This window comes from Oryctolagus cuniculus, chromosome 7 (assembly GCF_051225735.1).
Source record: "Oryctolagus cuniculus isolate XC-2025 breed Fujian yellow rabbit chromosome 7, ASM5122573v1, whole genome shotgun sequence".
In the NCBI taxonomy this organism is placed as follows: domain Eukaryota; kingdom Metazoa; phylum Chordata; class Mammalia; order Lagomorpha; family Leporidae; genus Oryctolagus; species Oryctolagus cuniculus.
Window position 1 is genome coordinate 42,657,523 of NC_142873.1, and position 21,537 is coordinate 42,679,059.

At 62.5% G+C, this 21,537-nt stretch overlaps 1 protein-coding gene and 1 long non-coding RNA gene across 3 annotated transcripts; one reads left to right on the plus strand and one right to left on the minus strand.

Moving 5' to 3' along the window:
* Window positions 1-1,666: 1,666 nt before the first annotated feature.
* Window positions 1,667-11,044, minus strand: LOC138850527 (uncharacterized). Of its 2 annotated transcripts, XR_016210539.1 has the most exons (5): window positions 10,923-11,044; window positions 7,805-8,043; window positions 6,330-6,428; window positions 2,378-2,580; window positions 1,667-2,197 (listed from the first exon to the last, which is right to left on the minus strand). It is a non-coding gene; the product is annotated as an uncharacterized LOC138850527 (long non-coding RNA). The 2 variants fall into 2 exon arrangements; XR_011390359.2 differs by lacking the exons at window positions 1,667-2,197; window positions 2,378-2,580; window positions 6,330-6,428; window positions 7,805-8,043 and adding an exon at window positions 8,804-9,227 and having other exon boundaries at window positions 10,923-11,043.
* A 752-nt stretch (window positions 11,045-11,796) lies between these two features.
* On the plus strand, window positions 11,797-19,811 carry NES (nestin). Its single transcript, XM_008264301.5, has 4 exons — window positions 11,797-12,728; window positions 13,759-13,883; window positions 15,461-15,534; window positions 15,748-19,811. Exons 1-4 carry the CDS (start codon window positions 11,946-11,948, stop codon window positions 19,377-19,379), a joined length of 4,614 nt encoding a protein of 1,537 aa, XP_008262523.5. The 5' UTR covers window positions 11,797-11,945; the 3' UTR covers window positions 19,380-19,811.
* Window positions 19,812-21,537: the final 1,726 nt, after the last annotated feature.

Sequence of the window (21,537 nt, forward strand, 5' to 3'; positions counted from 1 at the left end):
GGAGCGGGCCTGCCCCACGCCCTTCCGACCATCACCCCCCTTCTATGCCGCTGGACCCCCCAGCCTCCCCCTCACCGCCTCTCCTCCGGCCACCACGGTCCCCTGCTCTGGCTTCCAAGGCCACCAACTCCCACCTCCTCGTCGATGGTGACTCTTCCTCCTCTCTCCAGCCTCAGTCTGTGGGTGCCCCCAGGCCTGCCCATGGCCTCCCACCTGCTTCCACGCACAAGCCAGCCTGCTCTTGCCAAGCTCTCGGGCAGAGGTCTCTTCCGGTCCATGGGTGAGACAAGCCTCTCTCTGCCACCACCCAACCTCCCTTCCTTGAAACTTCCCAGGCGCCCTTCCTGCCTCTGGCCCCGGGGGGCCCCGCCCTCCTCCCAGCACCCCCACACCCAGCTCCATAACCAAACTTCCCAAACTCCACCGTGACCTGTGACCTTCGCCTCCTCGCCGCCACCGCCCGTGCCCAGACCTCCACTCACCTGGTCTGAGAAAGCAGCCACTCCTAACAGGTTTGCTGTGGGAGTTACTGAGTTTCCCTGAGCCTTAGTTTGGTGTCTTAAGAACACAGAGTGGGGCCGGTGCCGTGGCTCAATAGGCTAATCCTCTACCTTGCGGCGCCGGCACACCGGGTTCTAGTCCCGGTTGGGGCGCCGGATTCTGTCCCGGTTGCCCCTCTTCCAGGCCAGCTCTCTGCTATGGCCAGGGAGTGCAGTGGAGGATGGCCCAGGTGCTTGGGCCCTGCACCCCATGGGAGACCAGGAAAAGCACCTGGATCCTGGCTCCTGCCATCGGATCAGCGCGGTGCGCCGGCTGCAGCGGCGGCCATTGGAGGGTGAACCAACGGCAAAGGAAGACCTTTCTCTCTCTGTCTCTCTCTCTCACTGTCCACTCTGCCTGTCAAAAAAAAAAAAAAAAAAAAAAAAAAAGAACACAGAGTGTAACTTAAAGGCTGAGTCCTCGGGGCTTTTAGCTGTGTCTGGCTTCAGGGCACAGAGCCCCCAACTCCCGTACCTGCACTGGCCACACTCAGTCCTGTCCCATAGTCGTTTTCTCCAGCTCATGACACTCACATAATCCCAACTTGCAACGCGATCCAGATACGCTCTTCCAGGCTCCAAACCTCCAACACCCCAAGATACTTTTGGGTTCTCACTGGGTCACATGGCTGCTCCTGGACCAGCTGCTGTTAAGAGGTGGGCCAGCACTGTGGCGTAGCAGGTGAGGCTGCCACCTGCGGTGCCAGCATCCGATATGGGTGCCAATGCACCCATGTGGGAGACCTGGAGAAGCTCCTGGCTTCTGGCTTTGGATCGGCGCAGCTCCAGCCATTGTGGCCATCTGCAGAGTGAACCAGCTGATGGAGGATTTCTCTCTCTCTCTCTCTCCCTCTCCCTCTCCACCTCTGCCTCTTTGTGACTCTGCCTTTCAAATAAAATTAATGAATTTAAAAAAAAAAAAAAAAAAAAAGAGGGCAAGAGGCCCAACCATGGCTCAGGCCTGGGCCTCCTGCTCCCTCCACAGCCAAGGAGCAGGCAGGACACTGACAATCCTCCGGGATCCCGCAGGCTGGGCAGGAGCAGTCTCCCAAGAACGAGGGGCGCTATGAGTCTTGGGTTTTTTATGTATGAAGCAGCAATACTAATAGACAACAAAGCCGAGCCTCCTCTTTGCCACAGTCCCTCTTTATGTCCAGAATAAAGTCACAAGCGAGAGTAGAGGCCCCTTCCTTGCCCCAGGCCTCCCCACTGGCTCCCTGCCCAGCCCAAACAGGCTCTCCCCCGACTCACACTGACAGCGGGCAGGGGGTTTCCTCCTCTCCCTGCAAGACCACCGGGCCGGGGCCAGGGCCTCCTGCTCCTGCCCCAAGAGGGGCCGCATGCTGCAGCCAAGGGCAGGGGCCAGGGGGTGGGGAGACACCAGCCAGGCCTTTGCACAGGGGACTCTGCTGTTTGAGTGTGGGGTGGAGGAGGTGAGGGGCTCTCTCACTGGTTCATCCAACTATTGTCTCCTGAGCCTCCCCCCACACTCACCCCTGGGAGCTCTTGGGGACACAGAAATGAATAAAATGAACCAGCTGTCTGCTTTGATGAGGCCTGGGCCGGGGTAGGGGGGCGCGGAACCGGCCTTTAGAGGGGAAAGGTGGACAACGAAAACAGGAGTGCCGCAGTAACACCTAACCGCATTGTGGTGAGCGCTGTGAAGGCAAGGGGCAGGGACAGGGAATCACTGTCAGAGCCAACCTCAGTCCCAGAGGGCAGAGGGGGGGAGGGTGCTCCAGGAGGAACCCCAGGGCCCGGAGGCGCTTGGCTGTCCTGTGCAGATTGTGCAGGACCCCGAGGGTCTGAAGGCGGTGCTGAACATTTCTGTTTCTTACTTTGTGTTTGAGAGGGAGAGACAGACAGTGCTCCCATCCGCTGGTTCACTCCCCAAATGCCCACAACAGCCAGGCCTTGGCTGAGCTGAAGCCAGGAGCCCGAAGCCAGGAACTCAATCTGGGTCTCTCATATGGGTGGCAGGGACCCAAGTACTCGAGGCGTCCGTCCCCTGCAGCCACCCAGGGTGTGCATCCGCAGGAAGCTGGAATTGCGAGCAGAGCCAGGACTGAAACCCAGGCCCCCGAATGTGGGACACAGGCATCTTAGCTGCGGGGGGAACGCCCGCCCTAGTCAGTTCTTACTTTAAGATCAACAAAAAGCCAGCAGAGGATCTTCTTAAAGGGGGCAGCCTTCCTGTGTGTTTTTGGTTCCCTGTGGCTGCCGGCGGAGACGGACTGGGGAAAGGGGGAGTGGAGACCGACCAGCCTAGGGTGGCGCGGTGCTGAGACGAAGCAGAGGGTGGGGAGAAACATGGTGGAGGGCGCACAGCTGGGGGTGAGGGGACGAGACAAGGGGGCGTTGAGAATGCTCTAGGCTCCTGGTGTGGGCACCGATGGCTGCTGGTGGTGTTTGCAGAGATAGGAAAATGCTTCAAGCTGGGTGGCCGCCATGAGGGTCCTTCTGGATGCAGCTGCTTGTCTGAACCCAAGGGAGCTCACCTCAGCCCGAGCCCTGGCACCCCCTCCTCTTTTCTGCATTACCTCCTTCCACCCCACCCGTCACTGGCTCCCAGCCCATCTGATCCCCGCCGGGTCTCTGGCTCCCACTCCCGGTGGCTGGAGCTGTCATCTGCCTCGGCTTCTCAGCCTCGCTCGTCTCTTTCTGGAAGGAAGTTGTTAAAAAGGGTCTCCTTTTTCCCAGGAAACCCCTAAGGGCAGAAGTTCCCTGGTCAGAGCAGGGGGTCCCTGAAGGCTGGGGCTGCGTCTTTCCCCAGAGACTGAAGCCCCTCCGGGACTGGAGCCAAGTCTGGTGCCCCTCCCCTCCCCTCCAGGTTCCTGGTGCTCTAGAACTTTCCTTCCCACCACCCCCCGGGGCGCAGGAAGTTACAGTCATGGACTGGGAGCCGGGATCAGGGAGGAGCCGCTCACCCTGCTCCTCCAGTCTGGGCCAGCCGTGAGAAAGTCCCTCCAGGTTCCCCTCCCAGCCTCCTCTTCCCGTTACCCAGGGCTTCCTTTCTCAGCAGTGCACCTGGGAACTAAAGCACGGGGCCCCCCCACCCACCACCGTGCCCAAATTCTGGAATGTCACCCTGGGCACAGCCTCCTCTTGTCTGAAGCCCAGGCCCCTGGGAGCCCAGCCACGGCCACGGGAGAGGCTGAAACACCTTGGGTAGCAGAGGGCCCTGGGCCTGAGAGGCTGGACCAAGGGCGGCCAGAGAAGGTGGAAGCGAGGGGCATGCGCAAAGAGCTCCATGGTCCCCACACTTGGGGGCATGATAGAGGGGGCATCCTGGAGGAGGCTGCTTGGGGAAACTGAGGTAGAGACAACCCCCTCCTTCATCCCACCTCCTTCCGATCCCCCGCTGCCCACCCCTACCAAGAGAGAAGCATGGAGCTGAGAGAAAGGCGACATCGAGAGACTGAGGGCACAGCTGGGACCAGCGGGGACAAAGCCCAGGAGGAGGTCAGAGCCCAGAGGGGCCAGGAGAAAGGGGGAGGTGCAGCCAGAGGAGGAGGGGGAACAGGGAAGAAAGGGCCCCCGGAGCGGGGGTCGGAGGAGGGGCAGCCCTGTGACCCCAGCCTGGACAAAGAGCTGCCTGAGGAGCCACAGGCACAAGATGGATGGGCCTGGGGGGGGGGGGGCAGCTCCTTCGTGCTGGGGAATGAGAGGGAGCCGGCTCTGAGGAGGGGCCCGGGGGTCCCCTGCCCCTTGTTGGCTCCCCTGCCCTGCCTCTAGTGACCTCGGGAGTCCCCAGGGTGGGTCCAAGGGGGGAGGGGAGCTGAGTCCAACCAGGGCTTTCTCCCGGCTGGGCCAGTCCTACCTGAGCACCACGGGGCAGGGTGGAGGACGGTGGGGACCCGGGGGTCCTCCCTGTGGAGGGTCAGTCCCTCGGGGACCAACAGGGTGGGTGCCCCCCACGCAAGGCCCAGGGAGGTCCAGCCGAGGGGCACAAGGTGGCTGTTCTCGCCCCCCATACAGGGGGCCCAGGGCCAGGTCTCCCCGCCTCTCCCTGGGGCCAGGCACCACTCTCCTGACCCCTTGGCTTCCTCCTGCCCTGTCCCGCTTGGCGCTGCCAGTCGAGAAACCAGTTCTGTTCCTGCCCTGGATAAGGATCTCGGGGCTGGGCTCTTCCCAGGCAGCCGCAGAAACCTGGCAGGCAGACAGCCCCCGCCCCGCCGGCTGCCGAGGCCTCCCCCCTGCAGGCGGCCCCTTCCTCCCGGCCTGGCCCAGGGCCCACGACCACCTTCCTTCAGGCCCAGCTGGCCCCGCGCGCCCTGCGTTGCTCTTCAGGCGGCGGGACCTCAGGGAGCCCCTTCCCCTCCTGTTCTGGCTGCAGCGCCCCCCACGCCCCTAGCCCCAGAAGTGCGCGGATCCTCAGCCCCTAGCCCCAGAAGTGCGGGGGACCCTCTGCAGTGCTGCGCCCTGGGAAGTCTTCCTCGCCCCAGCGAGGCCAGGGCCCCTCCCCCGGCTTCTTCCTTGTGTGCCCCAGCAGCTGGGGCCCGCTCCCCACCCCAGCCCCCCCTTTCCCAGGAGCATGCGCCTGAGCCGCCTCTGCCCCTTCCCCAGCCCCATTCCCACCCCCGCGGCTGCTCTCATCTCTTGCTCTCTCCCCCCACAGCAGGGTCAACCCCTTGCCCAGTGACCGGCACCGAAGGGGGGTCGGGTGAGATAGGGTTGACCCCACTTAACCCCAGCCCCCGGTCCCCTCCTGAGTCATCCTTTACTCCGGTGACATTTCGGTCTCTTTCTCATCTCGTGCAGGGGTAGCTCCCTGGAAGGGCCTTTAAGGGTCATCCCCTCCGCGCTCCCCCTCCTCACAGAAGCCTGCCTGACCCCTGCCCCTGCTGCCGCCCCAGACACGGCACGCACACCCATCCTTCCCGTCCCAGCCTCTCCCAGCTGGATCCGCAGGGATCCAGCCACAGGCGGGGGTGAGCAGGGAGGACCCCACGGTGAAGAGGAGGGCAGTCCTGGCAGCCGCTGAGAGCTGGGGGTGTCAAAGGCGCCTGGACTGGGCCTCGGCCGCCACCCCCGCCCCTTGAGGTGAACAGGTGTGTCAGGCCAGGCTGGGACCCAAGCTGGTGACTCAAGCCGGAGCAGCCCGCCAGCTGCACAGTCCCCGCAAGGAGCCCTCCCTTCCGGCCGCCCCAAGGTGGAATTTTAGAAGCTGGGAACTCTAGAACCAGAGAGCCAAGGGCTGCGGATGAGGGGGCCGGGGCAGGCGTGCGGATTGCAGGCTAAGGTTTCAGCGGGAGAGCAAGGGCAGGGCGATCCTGGGCTCCTCAGAGGCCCGACCCAGCCCCTAAACTCCCCTCACTGAGCGGACCCAAGAGGAGCCAGGCCTAACCCCTCGCTGGGCTGTATCCGGGCACCGGAGTCCCTGCTGTTTTCACAGCCAGCTCTGCCGGGCTGGGTGCTGGGGAGCCCCCGCTCCTGGCCACCAGCCTCTGGCCGTCCAAGGGCTGCCAGGGTCCCAGCTCCAGCCCTTTCTTCATGGCTACAAATGCAGGCTAAATCTTTCAGTGAGCACTTTCCTGCCATTGTCCTTCTGTCATCACCACCCTCGACTCAAATCAGCCAAGGAACTATGGAAACACAGAGGCAGAGATCTAAGGTCACAGTGCCCAGGACCAAGTCCCAGGGCAAGAACATGGCCTGTACGCAGCCGAGTCCCAGTGCCCGCAGGGAAGGAGAGCATCCATCCACCTGGCCACAACCCTCACTCACTCCTTCCCAAGGTTTGCCCCCGGTTCCTCCGGGGAAGTCCTTCCTGAAGGCTAACTTAAGTACCTCCTGCTGTAGCTTCAGGCACACATGAAGATGAAGTCCCAAGGACAGGCTCCTTTCTTCCAGGGGCTCCAGGACAGGGAGGGGGAGGCGTGTGGGCTCCTAGATGGGGGAAAAACTCTCCTTGTCTCTCTCTTTCCCCTGCTCCTCCCCTCAATCTCTCTCCTTCCTCCTCTCTCCTTAGCCCCCCACTCAGCCCATGACTCCTGGCTGGCCGCCAGCATTGTTCCTGCCTGGCTCCCCTCCACCTTCCCTCCCTGGCTGCCCCCAGCTCCCCCCGGCAGAGAGGCAGGGCGGGAGAGGAGAGCTGTCTTGCCCCATCCTGGCCCCCTCAGCGCTCTGCCCCTCTGGTCCCCACGGACGGCCCCCACCCCGGCAGGGAAGGCCAGGAGCTTGGGTTACCCAGGGCCCCGGTATTTTGAATGCCACCAGCTCTGGAGGTGACACTTCCTCGCCCCCACCCAGCTCCCTGGAGGGACCCATGTCCCTTCTAGATCCAGTCTGTCCCCTGCCGTTCACCCAGTGTCCTGAGTCTTCCCCTCACACACACTCCCAGTCTGCCCCCCCCACCCCCCACCCCCCGCCCGACTGCTGGCAGAGCCCTGCTAGACTCAAGTCCTAGAAATGGGGTAGTTCGGAGCGCCTTGGGGTCCTGGCTCCACCTGGTGGCTTCTTAAGACATCGCACCCAGCGAAGGGGTCTGGTGGTGGGCCCAGAGCTGGGCAGGACCTCAGGCAGACTGAAGCACTCCTGCAGGCTGGCAGGCCTGCTGGCCCCAGACTGGATCCTGGGTCCCTCTCCTACTTGGCCAGAGGAGCAGCTGATGGTGGAGAGCCCCTGCCTCTTCCTCCTCATTACCCTCCAAGAGCCCTCAAGGCAGGGGTGTCCTCAGAATGAACTTCTAGGCCAAAGAATTCTCTAGGAATAGCTCAGGCAGGAGCCAGAGCTCTCCAGAAAGGACAAGAGGCGGACCTTAGGCTCCAGGTGGACCGCTTATGTCCAGATTGTTAGAGTCCTGGGGGTTGAAGAGACCGCCGAGGTCCTCGGAAAGAAATCCCAAACCAAGTCCCCAGAGAGTGGCCATGGTCCTGTGTTTGACGCCCTCCAGGGGCAGGGCACCCGCTCCCCCTGGTGGCAGCCCTCTGCACTACAGAAGCTGGAGCAGGCGCTGGCTCCCTGGCGGGCTGACACCCTGGCCCCTGCAGCCTCCACTCACTGGGCCTGGGTCTGCTCCTGGACCCTCAGGAGAAGGCGCTGGGCCCTTTTACCGGAGAGCCCTTCAGACACTTAAGATGACCCTGCCCTGCGAGTTTATGACGTTCTCGCTCAGCGATGCGCCTCCACCACCCCCACCCCGCCCACAGCCTGGGCCGCAGGCTCGGCTCCCAGCGTCTTCCTCCTCCTGACCCCGAAATGCTGTCTCTTATCTCCTTTTTTCCTTCCATCCTCCCTCCTTCCCTACCCTCCCTTCTTCCTACCTTCCTTTCTTTTTCTCCTTTCTTCTTTCCTTCTAATTTGAAAGGCAGAGTAACAGAGACAGGGGGAGAGAGAGAGAGGTCTTCCATCCGCTGGTTCATTCCCCAAATAGCCACAATGGCTGGAGCTGGGCCAATTCGAAGCCAGGAGCCAGGAGCTTCTTCCAGGTCTCCCATGTGGTTGCAGGGGCCCAAGCACTTGGGCCATCTTCTGCTGCTTTCCCAGGTGCATTAGCTGGGAGCTGGATCAGAAATGGAGTAGCCGGGACTCAAACCAGTGCCCATATGGGACACTGGCACCACAGGCAGTGAGTTTACCTGCTACGCCACAGCACTGATCCCATGATCCCTTGTTTTTAAACTTACCTATCTATTTATCTACCTATTTAGTTTATTTGAAAGGCAAAGTGACAGAGACAAAATTCTTCCATTTGGTTAATTCCTTAAATACCTACAATGGCTGGGACTGGGCCATGCTGAAGCCACGAGCTGGGAACTGAATCCAGGTCTCACACATGTGTGGCAAGGGCCCAAGTGCCTGAGCCATTGTCTGCTGCCTCTGATGGTGCAGGAAGCCGAAGTTGGGAGCAGAGCCGAAGCTTGACCCCAGGCACTCTGATGTGGGAGCGGGCGCCCCACAAAGCCTCTGCAGTGCCGCTCTGAACGCTCCTCTGTTTTTTAAAGATTTATTTATTTGAAAGACAGAGTTACAGAGAGACAGAAAAGGAAGGGTGGAAATAGATCTTCCATCTGCTGGTTCACTCCCCAAAAATCTGCAACTGCTGGAGTTGGGCTGATCTGAAGCCAGGATCCAGAAGCTTCTCTGGGTCTCCCTCGTGGGTGCAGGGGCCCACGCACTTGGACCATCCTCCACTGCTTTGCCAGGTGCATTAGCAGGGAATTAGATTGGAAGTGGAGCAGCCAGGCTGCAAGCTGGTGCCCACATGCCAGCACTGCAGGCACTGGCTTTACCTGCTCTGCCACGGTGCTGGCCCCTGCTTGTTTATTTTTAAAGATTTATTTATTTGTTTGAAATTCAAAGTTACAGAGAGAAAGATTTTCCACCTGCTTGTTCACTCCCTAAACAGCTACAATGTTTGGGGCTGGGCCAGGCCAAAGCCAGGAACCCAGAATGCCATCCAAATCTTCCATGTGGGCGGCAGGGACCTAGGCACGTGGGCCATCTTCTACTGCTTTGCCAGGTGCGTTAGCTGAGATCTGGATCAGAAGTGGAACAGCTGGAACTCAAGCCAGTGCCCATATGGTATGCCAGTGTTGCAGGTGGCAGCTTAACCCGCTGTGCCACAGCACCGACCGTGTGACCACTGTTTAAACCAGGGTGGCATCACCCAACGAAGTCAAAGATGTGCATTGTTCCTTATAACCAGAGCTCCTCTCCTAGCGTGCCCAAGAGTACGGCAGGCACCTGTGCACCGGAGACACAAGCGAGAATGTTGGCAGCAGCACGGGTGGTCATGATCCACACACACACACGCACGCAGACGCACACACGCACATACACACTCACAGGGTGAACATTTTGTGCTCTCATGAGGTAGATGTTACGTCCCATTTCCTAAAGAAGCGGAGACTCAGGCTGGTTAAATGCCTCACCAAGACCCAGACCCAGATCTCCAGAGCCTGTGCCCCTAACAGGAGCACGCATGTGCGTGTGTCCATGCGTGTGTGTGCGTGCGTGTGTGTCTGTGTCTCCTCCAGTGGGGTGCTCAGACCTAGACTCAGCTCTGGGGATGTGATCAGACCAGCTTGAGGCCGGCCACTCGGGCAGCAAACACCTCGTGGGAGCCGAGAGCGGCAGGGCCTCCGGGGGCAGCCAAACACAGGCCTGGCCTTCAGCGCCTCCCCGGCGGCCCAGCCCCAGCTGGTGTTCAGTTCTCTTCTGCTCACCTCTCCCCAGAGCTGGGCGTGTGCGTGATGGTAGCGGAGGAAGAGGGGTTTTCAGCAGGGAGAGGGATCTGGGTCCAGAGTTGCTCGCCTCCTGGCTCCTAGAGGGCTAAGCTGGCCTTGCATGAATGACTACAGACGTCTCCGCTGGTTCCCCTCTGAGCGCCCCAGCCCCCAGCATCTCCTTTCCCAGGAACCATGGAGCCTGAGTAGGACTGAGTTAGGTTCCAGATGTGCAATCGTGGACGTGTTACTGAGTGGCTTCCCCAGACAGAAAACCAGGAATGATCGTGGTGATACTATGACCTGCTTTACTACATAAATGTTAGGTTTTTTTTTTTAAAAAATCCTATTTTGGGGGGCCGGTGCTGTGGTGTAGTGGGCTAAGCTTCTGCCTGAGGCACCGGTATCCCACATGGGCGCCGGTTCGAATCCCAGCTGCTCCACTTCCTATCCAGCTCTCTGCTGTGGCCTGGGAAAGCAATAGAAGATGGCCCAAGTCCTTGGGCCCCTGCACCCATGTGGGAGACCTGGAAGAAGCTCCTGGCTCCTGGCTTCAGCTCAGCTCAGTTCTGGCCGTTGCGGTCATTTGGGGAGTGAACCAGTGGAATGGAAGACCGCTCTCTCTCTCTCTCTCTCTCTCTCTCTCTCTCTCTGGCTCTACCCCTCTCTGTAACTCTTTCAAATAAATAAAATAAACTTAATAATAATAAAAAAAAAAGACCGAGAACAGAACTCCCCGGGGTGACGGGTAGAGCCTGCTTCAGCGTGCTCTGGGGATGGCTGGCGAGTGGACTCTGTATCCAGCACTGCAGTGTCGCATGGCCCACCTGTCCAGGGGCCCACAGCCATAACCAGAGGGACAGCCCCAGGCCACACAGAGATGCCGGTGACTCTGTGGGACCACAGAGAAAGACAGGATGTCACCTGGCAGCCCCTATGGGGGCCTCATTTTACTCCAAGTGCTTCATAAATTTATTTTCTGTTTCCAGTCTGGTAAACATTGACGTTGGCCCCACCAGGCTATGGGTGCCTGCTCCTTGCCTGGGACCCATGACCTCTGGGGGTGTCTAAGGGCCCAGAAGAGAAACTTTCCACCCCGTGCCCACCCCACCACTCAGGGGACACCCCCAAGGACCCTAGGGATCTCGGATATTCGGCATCCCTGTCCCAGAGACCCCTCCCCCCCCGCCTGCTTAGCCTTTATTCCACTTACCCCAGGTCCCACTGCGCCCCCGTGAGCGCCCTGCCGCCTGGACTGCGGGATCCATGGAGGCCGTTTGGAGAGTTACGTCAGCCCATGGAAGGGAAATATTAGAACACAGGCTGACCCATCACCCACGCTCAGCAAACTTGGACTTCCTGGGAGGGAGGGAAGAGCTGCCTCTGGGACTTCTGGATCGCATCTTTACGCCACCAGGCGGTGCTCTCTGCCTAAAAATCCCTGGAGCCGGGAGAAGATGGGGGTCCGTCCCTGAGAACTGGGGTATAGGAACCAGATGTAGGAAGGAGAGGGTGAAACAGAGAAAGCATTCCCTTTGTCTGGTCTCTCCCGTTCCTGACAGGAGCTAGGCAATAGTGTGTGCGTGTGTGTGTGTGCGTGCGCGTGTGTGTCCCCCAGTATCAGATATCTGATCCTTTTGTCCTCCAAGAAACCCCATCTCTCTCCAGGGTCAGCTTTTGCTATTTATGAAAAGTGTGGCCACGCCCTTTCAGAGGCCCATGGAGCTTCGCCTTCTATGGATGAAGAAAGTAAATCTTAGAGGAATTCGGGAACTACTGCTCTTTTGGGAGTGCTGAGTAACGGGATGCTCGCACCCCGGCCTCGGCGGCCCCTGCGGGCTCAGTTCTGTGCCTCATCTGCTTTTCTGGGCGTTGTGATCCTTCCTCACCGCGCCGCACCCGTCTGAGAGCCGTCACCGTCGCATAGGGTTCCTTGCGGCAGGGTGTCTCCCGTGGTCCACCCTCCGGCGCCCCGAGCCCGCAGGGAGACAGCCCCGTGCCGAGGCTGAACTCTAAGGGGTTAAAGCCTGGACCCGCCCCTTTCCCGCCTGGCTGGCGGGAGTATGAATAGCCTCGCTCCCACTCCCGACTCTCAGTCGCTCGGGCTTCTCCCCGCCCCGCCCCGTCATTGTCCCCTCCGGTCGCCTTTTTTCTCTTCCGTCCTAAAGGCTCCGAGGGCCGCTCCCTTCTCCCGGTGCCCCGCGTCCGTCCACCCTCGGTGGGTCAGACGAGCAGGATGGAGGGCTGCATGGGAGAGGAGTCTTTTCAGATGTGGGAGCTCAACCGGCGCCTGGAGGCCTATCTGGCTCGGGTCAAGGCGCTCGAAGAGCAGAATGAGCTGCTCAGCGCGGAGCTCGGGGGTCTCCGGGCGCAGGCTGGGGACTCCTCCTGGCGGGCCCGCGCCGACGACGAACTGGCAGCCCTGCGGGCCCTCGTGGACCAGCGCTGGCGGGAGAAGCACGCGGCCGAGGTGGCGCGCGACAACCTGGCCGAAGAGCTGGAGGGTGTGGCCGGCCGATGCCAGCAGCTGCGGCTGGCCCGGGAGCGCACGGCCGAGGAGGCAGCCCGCAGCCGGCGCGCCGTCGAGGCGGAGAAGTGTGCCCGGGGCTGGCTGACCAACCAGGCGGCCGAGCTGGAGCGCGAGCTGGAGGCTCTGCGCGCCGCGCACGAGGAGGAGCGCGCCAGTTTGAACGCGCAGGCTGCCTGCGCCCCCCGGGGCCCCGCGCCGCCCCGCGCGCCCCCCGCGCCCGCGCCCGAGGTGGAGGAGCTGGCCCAGCGGCTGGGCGAGGCGTGGCGCGGGGCCGTGCGCGGCTACCAGGAGCGCGTGGCGCACATGGAGACATCGCTGGGCCAGGCGCGCGAGCGGCTGGGCCGCGCGGTGCAGGGCGCCCGCGAGAGCCGCCTGGAGCTGCAGCAGCTGCAGGCGGAGCGCGGCGGCCTCCAGGAGCGCAGGGCGGCGTTGGAGCAGAGGTTGGAGGGCCGCTGGCAGGAGCGGCTGCGTGCCACTGAGAACTTCCAGGTGAGAAGGTGGCAGACCTGCGTGAGATCAGGCTCCAGGAAGCCCCCAGGAGGTCAGACTCCTTCGGGAAAGGAGTAGGGCATGAGTGACTGCCAAGTCGGGAGGCGAGCCGCTTCTCAGAAAACTCGCACCTGGGGACAGCCCGGCTCAGTGGGCTGTCAGAGGCCTCTGCATATGCTTGCCTGGATAGGCAGGCAGGCCAGGACCCCTGGCAGCAGCCCCTTCCCTCCCCAGGGCCCCTACCTAGGTTGTGTGGTCGCTCAGCAGACGCCGGGCACACCCCCTCCGTGCGTCACCCCTGATTTGGCTCTCCAGGGTCCTTTGTACCCTCCTCTCCCTGCAGGAGGGCCGAGGGGCCTGGATCAGGGCCCAGCAGCCCCTCTCCCCTGTCTGGGCTCCTTGGCTCCTGGGAGCACATTCCGGAGGCCTGGGACAGCTGCTCCCCCTCACCCGGCACAGATGTGACCAGCAGCTGAGCAAACAGCCTGTTGCGTGGGCCAGACAGAGGTCTCGCCATGGCCACCCCCCCCCCCACCTCCTCTCAGAGGAGAAAGATTCCAGAACTTGTGGGAAGTGGAGGGGGTGGGGGCCTGCTGACGGCCCGGCCATGCGGCTTGCAGTCCTGCAGGCTCCAGGCCTCCTGATTAATCGTTTTTCCTTCTGCCTCCACTTTTTTCTCCTCTTCTCTGTAACCCATCTCCTCTCCTCCCTCACCTCCCCCTTCCTGTGGGAGCTGAGTTCCCAGCATGTGCTACCATTTAATCAGCCTCCTCAGAGGAGGAGCCGGGCTGGGGGAGAGGGGGCCGGGAGAGGGGTTCAGCTCTTCTCCACCAGCACAGCTGGGGTTCCCTGGGTGGGGGTGGGGGTGGGAGTGGGGTGGGGGAGGGGAACGGGCGTCTGCTGTAGCTTCAGCAAACCAGAGAGCTGGAGACGCTGGGGCTGCTGCGGGCGGGGGCCACTGCGGGCGGGGGCTGTAGGTGAGTGGCCCGAGGCCCCCACCATTCACTGACTCCTCTGGCTTGCTCCGCAGCTGGCCGTGGAGGCCCTGGAGCAGGAGAAGCAGGGCCTGCAGAGCCAGATCGCCCAGGTCCTGGAAGGTCGGCAGCAGCTGGCACACCTCAAGATGTCTCTCAGCCTGGAGGTGGCCACCTACAGGTACGGGTGGCCCCGGACCCACCCAGGCCCCCGGATGCCCACGCGCTTACCAGGGCAGGGGCCCCTTTGCTGAGGGGACCCAGAGGCATGAGTGGGGGCAGCTCTGCCCTCCCTGGGTTCTGTGATTCGAGGCCGGTCACTCGTGTACCAGCACATGTCCCACCTGAGCCCACCTGCTGCTCGCTGGGTCCAGGACCAGAGAAGTGGCCAGTGGCCAGCAAAGTGCTGCAAGCAGAGTGAGATGGCCTCTGGAGACGGGGCTGGGCACCCAGGGGGCATCTGCATGGGCCCTCGCCTAGGGGCCGGCGATGCCAGTCTCTGCGTGTGTGCGCACACCTAGGGAGCCTGTTCTTGGGCAGCCTCAGTTAGGAGACTTGCCCCCTCTCCGGGCTGCGGCCTTGCCTGGGAGCTAGGAGCTGGGCTAGGTGACTTCCAAGGCCTTTCCTAGCCTGAACTTCATGGAGCCGGACTCCTCTCCAGCCCAGTGCCATTGGCCCTGCCCAGCCCTTTGCTGACCGCATTTCCTGTTGCCCCAGGGAAAACTGAAACCCAGGACCTGCTGGCCTAGCGTCCGTCTGAGCCCCCGGAAGGGGTTTTGCGCCTTGTGAAGGGTGGGGGCCCGGCTGTTAGGGGCACCCCTCTGCCAAGGCCTCTGCTCCCAGAGTCCATGGCAAAATAAAGGCAGGGGTGCTGGGGCATGTCCGGGAGGGGAGGGGCGGCAGGGTCCAGAAACAGGAGGCCAGTGAGGACCTGAGAAAGAGGAGGGAGGCGTGGCCCCGCGGCACTGCTGCTACCGGGGAGGGCTAAGGTGAGGCAATGGCCTCAAGGACCAGCCAGACCCAGAAGGCGGGAAGGGTGGAGCCCACGGTCAGCATCGCCTGGGATTCTTCTGTCCCCTCCCCCAGGGCAGGGGCACAAAGACCTCACCTCCCTGGAGGGGCTTGGGATCCCGGGTGCTTAGAGACCCCCTGACCCCCGCGGAGGGGAGCCCCTTCGGAATTTCACTGCTGGCTTCTGAAGCATGAAAAGGATTTGGAGAGCGGGAGCTGAATTCATTTCCTTTTGTCTGTTACCAGCTCTGGGGGCCCCCCTCGAGAGGGGGAGGGGGAGGAAGCCCATCCCATGGGAACGGCTGAGAATTCCCACTTTCTTTGGGAAGCCCCCCTTTGCAGACCCTCCAGATGGTAGTGTGCACAAAGGCAGTCATTAGCATGAGAATGGACCCCCGCTCCCCCCGGCCATGGCCCCAAGGATGAGGTCATCATCTTGCGGGTGCGGGTGCATGGAGGGGGTGGGGAGCCCAGTCCCAGCGATCTGTGCCTGCGGTTGTGGCACTGTGTCCAGCTGAGTGGAAATCTGCTGTGTGAGGTCCCCTGTGTGTCCCAAATGTTTGTGTGACTCTGCGTGCCCAAGTGTGTGGCGCCCGCGGATGTGTGACCCTGAGTGCGGCTTTTGTGAGATAGTGGCCAAAACCCAGCGGGAGCTGGACAGGCCCAGCCGGCGAGCTCTGGCCCGCTGGCTCTGTGCCCACGGGCTCGGGGCAGAAGGCTGAGCTGGCTTCTCCTCCCTCATCCCAGGACGCTCCTGGAGGCTGAGAATTCCCGGCTTCAGACACCTGGCTGCCGTGCCAAGGCTTCCCTCGGCTTCCAGGGTAAGAAGGGCGGCTGGCTCCCTTGCAACTCTGCCCCTCTTTGTTCTCACCCCAGACCTCCCTTTCCTGAGAGGCACTTAAGCCCTTGCCCCGGGCACTAGCGAGTGAGCATACCCTCTCCCAGCTCCCCGCACCCCGCACCCCACCAGGCCAGTCGGGCCCCCTCTGTGCCAGGACAGACTGACGCTGTTTCTTTCCTCTCTGCCTTTCCAGACCCAAAGCTGGACCTGCGTTTCCCGGGGACTCCAGAGGGCCGACGTCTGGGACCTTCACTCCCTGTCCTGAGCCCAACGCCCCTCCCATCCCCTTTGCCCGATACCCTGGAGACACCTGTGCCAGCCTTTCTGAAGAGCCAGGAATTCCTCCAGCCCCGTGCCCCCACCTTGGCCAGCACTCCCATCCCCCCCACCCCCCAGCCTCCCATTGCTGCTTCTGATGTGGAGCTCAGGGCCCAGGATGCCCCTGTCTCCTTGCTCCCACCACAGGGGGGGAGGCAGCAGGTTGCGGAGCCCCTGTGGGCTGAAGCCAAGGTGGCCGTCCCTGCCAGCATCCTACCAGGACCAGAAGAGCCTGGGGGTGAACAGCGAGAGGCCACTTCCGGCCAAGCCCCTGAGGATCCTGGCCCCTTGGCCCCACCCCTCAGCCCTGACCACCCCAGTCCAGAGGCTAAAGACAGAGAGCCCAGTGGGTCTAGAGCATCCAGCCTAGCCCAGGAGGAAGGTGAAGGGCAGATTGATGGGCTGGTGGAGGAGGCAGCAGCCGTGGAGGTCCGAGTGGTCAGCCAAGTGCAGCAGGCGGCACAGCCAGCCGGTGACCTGGACGTGGAGGAAACCGAGGACTCTCAGGGTCCTTTGGGAGAAGAAACCCAGGAGGCTCTGGGAGAGGAGATCCCGCAGCCACTGATGTCCCCAGGAGACCAGCACCAGGAGGCCCCGGAGGAGAATCAAGAATTGCTGGGGTCTTTGGGAGAAGAGAGCTCAGGCACGTTAGCAAGTGTAGAGACAGAAAATGAGGAGCCGTTGCAGCCCGTGGAAGAAAAGGACGTGGAGGTGGCGAGGCCTCTGGGAGGGGAGGCCCCTGAGCTGCGGGAGCCTGGGGGGAGAGAGGACCCACGGGCACCGCAGTCCCTAGAAGAGGAGAGGCAAGAATGGGGGGTGCCCCTCGCAGGGGGTCCTGAGACATTTCCAGGAAAGGAAGATGGAGAAACGGTGACGTCTCCAGAAGAGGAGGCTGCGGAGTCATTGGGAGCTCCAGAAGAGGAGAATCCGGAGCTGCATGGATCTCAAGAAGGAGGAGACCCCGAGCCACAGAGGCCCCTGGGAGAGGAGAGCCGGGGGTCCCTGGGGTCTTCTGAAGAGGAAGACCTAGAGGCGTTGCGGCCCCCACAAAAGGAGAACCAGGAGCCCCCGACGCCGGCAGAGGAGGAGGAGCAAGAGACGGCGCCACCTGCGGCAGAGGTGGACCTGGAGCCACTGGGGTCTCCTGGCAAAGATCAGGAGGGAGTTAGCCCTCCCGGCAGGGGCAGGGAGTTAGCCAAGTCATCGGAAGAAGACAATGCGGGGGCAGTGAGAGCTGCAGAAGCAGAGGACCTGGGGCCGCTGACGTCTGCAGAGGGAGACCTGGAAATACTGAAATCCCTAGAAATGCAAGAGCCACAGTGGTGTCTAGAGGAAGTGGACCGAGGGATGACGCCGCCTCTCGGGGAGGAGATCCAGGAACGCTCAGGCTCTCTGGAAGAGAACCAGGAGCCACTGCAAGCCCTGGAGGAAGAGGAAGACGAGGGCGGCCACAGGGATGCAGCAGAGGAAGAGGACGAGGAGCAGTCGCCGTGGTGCCTGGGAGAGCAGAGGCAGGAGCTGCCGCGGCCTGCAGATCAGCACACAGGGGAAGAGGAGGAGGAGGAGGAGGAGGAGGGGAGCCAGGGCCTGGGTCAGGAACACCCGGGGAAGGCCGCAAGGGCAAGTGAGGAGGAGGCCGAGCTGGACCCCAGGCAGCCAGATGGCTGTGCTGGGAAGGAGGAGGAGGCAGTGCAGGGAGAGCTGCAGCTGGGTGCCAGGGGGACAGCCTGGGGGCCTCCCGGGAGCCCTGAGCCCAGAGAGCAGGGAGTCCCGGCTGTGGGAGCCAGTGAGAAGGAAGGCGCTGAGGGCCTGCAGGAGCCTGAGAGGCAACCAGAGCAGCCCGGAGCCCCAGACCTTCGAGCTCCCCAGGGGGTCCCAGAGGCGACAGAGCCCCTGTCGGAAGGGGAGGCTGCAGCTCCCGAGGGTGACCCAGTCTCCCCAGGAGTCACCTTGGCATCAGAGACAGCTGTGGGTGAGGCTGCTGTGGGAGCCGTGGAGGACCCAGGCCATCTGGCCAGAGAGGTGATGCAGCCACTGTGTGGGGAGGGGGGTTTGGAGGTCAGGAGGGTTCAGGGCTTGGAAGGCCCCCGGGAGGACCCAGAGGAGGCTGATGTTTCAGAGGTAGAGCCTCCAAAGGCAGAGCCCCCGCAGCCACCCGCAGGCAGGGAGGCCTCAGAGCCCGAGACGCCCCGGGGAGCAGGGGAGGGGTCCCCTGCTGAGACCCCAGGCCACACCGGAGGAGAGGCCCCTGAATGCAGGCCCCTGGGGTCGGAAGCAGATGAGGACGACTCACAGCTGGTGCTGGGCGCCCCAAGCCCAAGACCCCCTGAGCCCAGGTCGCCCACCCCCACCCTGGGAGGTGCCCCTGAGCCCCAGCCCCAGGCTGAGGGGAGCCAGGAGGTCAGCTTCAGGCTGGAGGGCAGGGTTGAGGCCACAGGCCAGGTGGAAGGTGAGCAGGAGGAGCTGGGGTCTGGGGAGATCCCTGAGGGCCTCCAGGAGGAAGGGGAAGAGAGCAGGGAAGAAAGTGAGGCTGATGAGCTCGGGGAAACCCTTCCCGACTCCACCCCCCTGGGCCTCTACCTTGGATCCCCTGCCTCCCCAAGGTGGGACCGGGCTGGAGAGCAGAGGCCTTCCCCTCAAGGGTATGCCCCAGAGGAAGGCTGGGATCCTGCTGGCCTAGCCTCCCAGAGCCTCGGGGCCCCGCCCCCGGCAGAGGAGGAGGGAGAGGGGGACGAGGAGTGTGACAGGGACTCCGAGCTGTCCGAGGAATTTGAGGACCTGGGGACTGAGGCTTCCCTTCTTCCGGGGGCCCCCAGGCAGGCAGCAGAACCTCTGGGCCAGGTGCCCCAGCTGCTGGAGCCTGCAGCCTGGGACCGGGACGGGGAGTCTGATGGGTTTGCAGATGAGGAAGAGAGCGGGGAGGAGGGGGAAGAGGAAGAGGAGGAGAGGGAGCCAGGGGCTGGGCAGTGGGGGCCAGGGTCCTCTGCTGGCAGCCTCCAGGGAGGGGACTTCCTGGAGTCTGAGACCGTGGGTGTCAGTGTCCCCTGGGATGATGGCTCGCGGGCTGCGGTGGCCGATGCCCCCGTGACTGCCCTGGAGACCGAGTCTCAGGACAGTGCCAAGCCTTCCGGCTCAGAGGAAGAGTTTGACTCTGTTCCCTTGGAGAGGGAGGACCAAGGCCCTGGCCCCGTGGAGACCCCCAGGAGGGTGGAGGGCACGAGCCCGGGCACAGCGGACACCCTTGGGATCAATGGCCGAGGCCCCGACTTGGAGGAGTCAGAGCATGTGAACGGGGATGTGGTGAACGGGCTGCAGCAGCCTGAAGAGGTGGGGCAGGGGAAACTGGGGGCCCCTGATGGGGACCGAGGAAGCCCCTTAGCAGAGGAGGAGGGGGCTGCCTTGAAGACCCCATGGGCAGGGGTTCCCTTTCAACTGGGTCCAAGCCCGTTCCTGAAGTTCACGCAGAGGGAAGGTGAAGGAGACTCCTGGTCCTCGGGGGAAGACTAGAAAAGCAGCCCTGGTCCCCACGGCAGAACCCAAGCCCTTGCGGCTCAGGGCGGCACCCTTAACTTATGATCTCCTGACCCCTGGTTTTTGTCCGAGAGGCCTGGCTGGCGAAGGTGAGACGGGGTTGGCCAAGGATCCTGTTCCAAGGCCTTGGGGATAAGAGCCTCGGACCCTGCCAGGGGCCATCCTGCCTGCTCTGTCCCGTAGGCTTCCGGCAGCAGAATCCCCATAGCAACAGACCCCTCTCCTCTGCACCCCACCAACTGGAAGAGGCCTGGGTTCCTCCTGCACCCCCCTCCTCTCTGCAGCGGCACCGCCCTCACTGGCTGTCTGGCTTGTGCCTCACGGAGGTGAAGGCTGCTCCTTTGTCTTCATCCCCTACCCCTGCCCTGCAGCTCGTCCTAGCTTGAATAAAGGATGCCTCTGCCCACAGAGCCTGGCTTCGTCCTTTCCCTGTCCAGGGGGGTCATCATGCAAGTGCAGAAGCCGAGAGAGTGGGGGGAGTGTGGGGAGGAGGTGGGATAGCCAGCCTTGGGCAGGGGGAAGAGCCCCCCTTCTTGTGAGGCCACTGCGGGGCATGGAGGCTCGGGCACCCAGAGAGCTGGGGGCTGCTCTACGCCTGCCTGCGGGACACCAGTGCAGGTGACCTGGGTGCCTGAGAAGCCAGGCCAGTCATCATCTCGGCCCCCAGCACTGATTACAGGGATAAGCCCTTGGGGCCACCCCCCTGCCCTTACATGTCCGCCCCCTGGCCCCTCGGTGCCGCCAGCATAATAAGCCCCCTTGTTCCCAAACCCAAACAGTTGTCTGCCTGTGATGTCTGCCTGGCTGGGTCAGAGCTGGGTGAGGGGAGAGAGAAGCCTGTTTTGCCTTAGTCTGGCTGTGTGGCCACGGGTCAGTGTGGAACCTCTCTGAACCACACAATGAGGGAAGCTGGGCCAGAAAGCTTGGGGCGACCTCCCAGGGCGGGGAGAGCGGGAGGGGGTTAGGGGAGCTGAGGGCTGCAGCTTAGACCTCCAGCAGGACACTGTCAGGAGCTGAAACAGGAGGCAGGGAAGAAGGGAAGGGGGGGAGGTGCTGGACAGAAGCTGTCGGGCAAGAACCAGCGGTTTGCTGCCAGTGAACCGGGCCCTTGGTCCCCCAACCCCACCCTCACTTCCCAGGAGTTCTCTGGGTCCCTCTGTAAGGTAGGGAGGGGACCAGGGATTCCTGGAATAGGTGGTGCCTGCAGGCCTTGAAGTCAGGATACCTAAATAGAAACCACTCCTGAGCTGAGCTCCACAGGGAAGGAAGATCTGGCGACATCTCTAAATATCCCAGCTGGGGGTGGGCTGGGGACTGCCAAACAAATGTCCCACATTTGGAGACCATCCCAGGTCCGGGAGCAGCCTCTTCCTCCCCCTGTGCCCAAGGCTGGGGGCTGGGGAGGGGTAACAGGATGAAGTCCCAGCTCCTCCGGCCCCCACGGCTGTCCGCTGGCCAGGGAGCAGTGGCGGGGCCTCCCAGCAGACACACTGTCTGCCTCTCTGCTCCTCCATCCGGGTCTCTGTTTCGGGCACACACCCCTCTGCCCTAGGGCCTAGGATCCTGTCCCTTCCACCCCACCCTCCTGGCAACAAAGGCCCGCTCTCCTTCCTGTACCCAAGACCCTGTTTGATCCTGCCAGGCTGCCAGGCCTGGGGCCAGCACACTGGCCCCTGGGCAAGTGAGGGCCACTCCCCGCCCCTCGAATGGAACAGAGGCTCCCCCTGCTTGATGTCCCCAGGCCCTTGGGCACACTTTTTGAGCATGGGCTGAAGACAGAAGCTGAGCCAAGCAGCCCTTCCCTGGGGCCCTGGTCCCTTTCAAAGCTGCTCTAACTGGCCATTGCTGCCAGTCACCCCCAACAGGAGGAGGGGTGTAAGTCAGACAGGGGTAAGGACTTCCCTGAAGTAGGAGAAAGTGCTGGGCTGTCCATACAGCAAGAGAAATGAAGTCTGGATGGTAGCAAGGACGTTTCCAGTGGTGATACGAGGGGTGACATTTGCCAACAGCCATTTCCTGAGCAACCTACTATGTGCTGGCTGTTGTAGGCCCTGGGCATCCAGAGACAAAGAGCATGGCTCCTTGCGTAGGAATCTTTGCCTCCTAACTGAACAAGGACTGCTGGGTGGAAATC